The following is a 5,857-nucleotide window of genomic DNA, read 5'->3' as shown; positions in this document are numbered from 1 at the left end:
GAGTTTGTGCAACCTGCACAAACTCCAGCTCACCATGATTATGGTGAAATGCAATGTAAAATTACCGAAAAAATACCAGCTCACTAAATCACAACCGCTCAAACCAACGACAAACTACTACCGCGGATTGGGCAGAGAACGAGTCCGAGAAAGTTGCTCCCCCATGTGACGTAATCTGACGCGTTTGACGTTAAAAAAAAGCAGTTTTTAGTAGCAGAGCTCAAAACGGCTCCTTTTCCTCTGAATTCCTGCCCTTATGTCTTTTAAAACATATCAAATCCTGCATTAACATTTGTAATTGTAATTTTCAGGCAACGTTGAGCATAAATGTAGTAAAAAAAAAACCTGCAAGTTGCTCTTTAAGTATTTCTTATAGCTATGCAGGGCATGCAAGCGAGCAAACACAAACAAGAACTCATGCAAACAAACAAGTGAAATGAAGAATAACAATTGAAATTGTACAATATAATATTGTGGTGGTTCATCTTATAATTCAGTCTAGAGAATGCACCAGACAGCATCTAAGACCTGCAAAAATCTAAATGTTCGAGGGGGAGGCCCCCCAAACCCTTCGTGCGTCATTTCGTCCGCGCACATTTTTCAGGGCAATCTTTATTGGGCTCAGGGCCATCTGTAAATCCTTAATGTGCCTGTTTCCAGTGTGTGGAGTGTACCTGTTTCCAGTGTGTGTCTGTGTGTGGAGTGTACCTGTTTCCAGTGTGTGTGTGTGTGTGTGTGTGTGTGTGTGTGTGTGTGTGTGTGTGTGTGTGTGTGTGTGCGTGTGTGTGGAGTGTACCTGTTTCCAGTGTGTGTGTGGAGTGTACCTGTTTCCAGTGTGTGGAGTGTACCTGTTTGCCTGTGAGGCGGTCGGTGTGGTTGACGACGCTGCACCCAGCGTGGCAGGGGGAGTAGTACATCACACCGTCTGCCCCACACACCGGGTTGTAAAGCTCTCTGACACAATCACAGCCGGCATTACAGCCCACCGTCAAGGTCTCCTCCAAAGAGCTGCAGGCAGAGGGAAGACAGCAATGAGATGAAAGGAAGGAAGGCTATGACTAAAACACATTTAAGTCAAAAGAGTAATTAACAGGAACACTTCCCACCTGTTCCTGAGGCGCAGCTGGCTGGGCTCGTCGTACGAGTCTCTGTCCAGCTGGTGTTTCTCCATCAGGTCGTACTGGTATGGTGCTGTGACACCGGCCATTGGCACGTTGGGGCAGTGGATGAGGAAGATGAAGATGGCGAGGAGACTTACAATGGCACACACCATGCAGAAACGGATGATGCCTCGACAGCGCAGGTTCATTCTCTTTACGATGTAGCCGCCCAGGAAGGTGCCCCCCCCGCCTGCTGGTACCACCATGTATCCTGGGAAGATAAATACACTTTCAGTAATGCTGCATTGCTGTAAATATAGCGTCCAAAGGACTCATGCTTTTATCCATTATAGTAGAGCTTTTGACATGATAGTGATGATCATAGAGAGATCCTTCACCACCATCAAGTCATCAAGTGTACTTGTAGACCTCATGTATTACAATCTGGTAAATTGTATTAAAATCTACTGCACAGATTAATGCTCCCTTTCCTGTCCTTTGGTTACGTTATTGGCTTTCCTGCAGCTCAAGATTCTAGTCTAAATTTCCATTTTGCACTAAAGATACAGTATCAGATTAAAGGTGTCTAAGGATTGGCCAGTGTTGCCATACCATAGTTTTGTCTGCCCTTTTATCAAAAACTCCAATAGACTTGAATGATACATCGTCTGATTTTACCCTCGGTCACTCACCGAACCATGTGGCAGCTTCTGATGCACTGAGGTTGAACTGAGACTCCAGGAACTTTGGACCAAAGGTGGACATGCCTGCGATGAGGGTGGCCTCCGTGGCCCCGGCCAGGCACAGGAACAGGAAGGGGGGGTTCTTTAAGAGGAGCAGCACGGACCTGGAGAGAGAAAGAGAAGAGGGGTGAGTCTAATAAATGTAATTTTCCTTTTTAATTAAAGCCGGCTGTGCTAATCTCAACAGCCTGGAGACGCTCCTACTGCAGGTCAACATGGCACGGGATATTTCCTCTTGTTACATAATGTACCATGATTATCGCCTACTTGTGAGTGTAATCCTCAGTGCTCCAGCGGTGACATCACACTTTGGCTGCTGCAATTTATTTTCTCTATGTTTTATTATTTTGTTGGAAAGACTGTTTCAACCACCACATAATCAACAACATAATAACTGTTACCTGCCTGCCTATCTACTTCAGTCGTAATTATCCAGATTTTAAATGGTTAGAATGTATGCATTCATCAACAAGATGTTTCCTTCTCAGCAGTTTCTAATTTAAATTGTGACTGACCTGTTCAAACACGCCAAAAAAACTTCCACAAGGAGAAACGAGCTGCAGCTTCAAAAGCGATGCAAATAAAAAAATCACAAATGTGCCAAAACGCATGCAAATGAAGCAAAATCTTCACCAACTTTAGAATACGTGTAGCATTTAGAGAACACACACCAACATGAGGAAACATGCAAGGGTTTACCTAAAGCGTTGCATAAACGAAACGCTGCAAATATAGAACGCTGCAAGAAGCTCAAAACCCAACGGAAACAAGGGGACACTAAAAAGTGACGCACACAGCTGGGACCGGAGCGCTTGTTGATTATTAAATTGGTCAACAATCACTATCATTGTCACAGTTGCATCGTTTCTGAAGCTGCAGTGCGTGTTCGCCCCTGTCAGCCACCGCACAATTAAATATCCTCCTCCTTTCTTAATATCTAGGTTCTTTCTCTGAATATTTTCCATGTAATACAATACAATAAAAACAGCTCTTCATGTGAATGCTCTCGGCCATTATTACAACCCATACATGCCCTCACACATTATGGTGATGTCATGTCTGTCTACAGTATAAACCACTCCTCCCCTAATGTCCTCTTCTTATTCAGTAAATGCCTAACCTTGGCATGTCTTTGACTGATTTTCCAAACTGAGGGTCTGCGGCTGTGGTGTGGCTGCCATCCTTCAGCTGGTGGGCTTCAGAAACCCGCATGGCCACGTACTCCTGAGAGCCTGCAGGGAGAGGAAGAGAAAATAAGACTGAGTGACAAATGACATTCCCATACATAATAGATCATGTGTGTGTGTGTGTAAGTGTGTGTGTGGTACCAGGAAGCTGTCGTGGGTAGCCCAGGATGGGGAATGCTACCAGCAGAGCTGCTGCTCCTCCTGCCAGGAATCCAATCCACCAGGCCCCCACCCACAGAGGGTTATCTGGAGTCATCTCTGTCCTGTGAACACACACACACACACACACACACACACACACACACACACACACACACACACACACACACACACACACACACACACACACACACACACACTATTACATCAAATGCTGTGAAATGTATATTATATTCTTCAAATTTCTAGTCCGTTAATAGTGTAGTGTAGTTTCTATTCCAGCCTGTTCTGTGTGAGATTCTTGTATTGCAAAAACTTTGTTTGAAAACCAACGGCATACTTTATGATGGTGTTTTCTTTTGATACTATGTTGACAGTTTGAAATAAAGATTTAAATGTTTTTAATTCAGATAACATTATTGAATATAACGTTATTACACGGTCTAAAAAACATTAGAATTCCTCCATCAGAAAACACCATGGAATACTTTTTGAAAATACATTTTCATATTTTTGAACAGCACAGAACTGTAGAGAAAATAAAAAGAGAACAAGAAAACAGTACAAGAGAAGGAAGAGGTTAAAAGGGAGAGAACTGGAGGACAGAGAAATCAACAAAAGAAGACAGAAAAGAAGGAAACACTTAAAGGAACAGAAGACGAAGACAGACAGGAAGTAAACACTAAAAGGAACGGCAGAAGAAGACAGACAGGAAGTAAACACTAAAAGGAACGGCAGAAGAAGACAGACAGGAAGTAAACACTAAAGGGAACAGCAGAAGACAGACAGATAGGAAGTAAACACTAAAGGGAAGAGCAGAAGACAGACAGATAGGAAGTAAACACTAAAGGGAACAGCAAAAGACAGACAGGAAGTAAACACTAAAGGGAACAGCAGAGGACAGACAGACAAGGGTTGCGGTTATATTACCAGTTTAGCTTAGGAAGGTTCCTAACGGAGTGAAATGACCTGGAAGTACCTCAATGGCAGCCGTGATAAGAGCTGTTCAGATTCTCTATATCAGGGGTGGGCAAACCTTTTGGCTCGGGGGCCACTATGAGTTGTACATTTGACAGACGGGCCGGGCCAGTAGCAGATCGTTAAAAAAATATTTAGCTGTCCACTCCTCATTATACACTCGGCACTCAATGTTGACTTTTCTTTTCTTTGGTCCACTTATTGTTACAGATGCAGGTTCAAAGGTGAATTAGGTTCAAAGGTGAATTATTGCGTCATCGTTTGCGTCATGACGTAACCGTTTACGTGCCTTCTTATGACCCACACAGCGTTTTACGTCGCTGATTTTCTCCGCAACACCGCTCACAACAACATCAATAGAGGACTGCGTCTGGTAGTTTTTAATTATACGAAGCCAGATTAAATTAAAGAACTACTTCTCCAGCCTTGTACCTTTCTCCAGAGTGCCGTGGTGCATTGTTTATTAATGTCCCTACCGCCCTTAAATAAGTCGACGCAACACACCTTCAGGTCTGGTACTTTGAAATTGTCGGGGCCCTTCTTATGAGGGCCATTCTGCTGGTCGTGACGTTCGTTCGTCATTTCCGTCCGAACTTTGGTTGTAANAGAGACATGAAGAAGAGAGGACACATGTTGATGTAGAAGAGACATGAAGAAGAGGGGACACATGTTGATGTAGAAGAGACATGAAGAGACATGAAGAAGAGGGGACACATGTTGATGTAGAAGAGACATGAAGAAGAGGGGACACATGTTGATGTAGAAGAGACATGAAGAAGAGGGGACACATGTTGATGTAGAGGGGGAAGAGGGGACACATGTTGATGTAGAAGAGACATGAGGAAGAGGGGACACATGTTGATGTAGAAGAGACATGGAGAAGAGGGGACACATGTTGATGTAGAAGAGACATGAAGAAGAGGGGACACATGTTGATGTAGAAGAGACATGAAGAAGAGGGGACACATGTTGATGTAGAAGAGACATGAAGAAGAGGATTTTGCATAATAGGTGACCTTTAAATGTGTAGATGTTGTGAAATCCCTCTACAAATGCATATTATTGTCATTGTAGGAACAAAATAAATATAAATAACGTCATGCTGTGGGTAATCCCCTCAGGAGCAATTGGGGGTGACTCCAGTGGGGGTCAAGGTGGCTGCCTCCGACTTATTTAATCTCACCTCAAACATTAAACATATTGTATTTACATTTTGTGGTATTTACAGAAACAGAAAACTTAATGATACGACCAGATAGTTATAAATCCTAAATATATTTCAGAAAATTTGCAAAAAGGTCCAAAATTGGGATCAATAAGGTAATGATTCTCTTATCTTATAAAGAAATGTAGCCGAATCCTAATTGTTTTTTGAAAATAAGTGAAATTTCTACATAATTAAGTTTCAGATTTAAGTGTTAACCCTTTTTCAAGTTGTTGGATGAATGAATTTAATGCAATATTATGTTTTATCGTCCAGAGAGAGAGAACAATGAGCTAAAGGAGATTAGAATGACGTAACTCAAGGAGGTGAAGCTGAGTAAAGGAAAGAAAAGACAACAAGCAGCAAACAAACGGCTTTTCTCTCCTGTTTGATGTGGAGTTTGTCCTTCATTTAAAAACACACTGAGAGCTGCTGTTTGGGGGAGAGATGAGGGGGAGGGGGGGGAGGGAGAGTGAGACTGCTTTA

The 5,857-nt window shown here is 42.8% G+C and overlaps 1 protein-coding gene across 1 annotated transcript in view; it reads right to left on the bottom strand.

The window, feature by feature from the left end:
* Positions 1 to 824: 824 nt before the first annotated feature.
* Positions 825 to 5,857, bottom strand: part of slco4a1 (solute carrier organic anion transporter family, member 4A1) — a gene marked incomplete at both ends in the record, with an annotated part of 7,633 nt that continues 2,600 nt past the window's right edge. Inside the window, 5 exons of the mRNA XM_010787579.1 lie at positions 825 to 1,008; positions 1,107 to 1,371; positions 1,793 to 1,947; positions 2,964 to 3,075; positions 3,172 to 3,293. Of these exons, the coding sequence (XP_010785881.1) occupies positions 825 to 1,008; positions 1,107 to 1,371; positions 1,793 to 1,947; positions 2,964 to 3,075; positions 3,172 to 3,293 (838 nt within the window). The remainder of the gene's footprint in view (positions 1,009 to 1,106; positions 1,372 to 1,792; positions 1,948 to 2,963; positions 3,076 to 3,171; positions 3,294 to 5,857) is intronic.

This window comes from Notothenia coriiceps, unplaced genomic scaffold, assembly GCF_000735185.1.
Source record: "Notothenia coriiceps isolate Sejong01 unplaced genomic scaffold, NC01 NC01_scaffold00030713, whole genome shotgun sequence".
Taxonomy (NCBI): Eukaryota; Metazoa; Chordata; class Actinopteri; order Perciformes; family Nototheniidae; genus Notothenia; species Notothenia coriiceps.
This window is presented reverse-complemented; position numbering and strand designations above follow the sequence as displayed.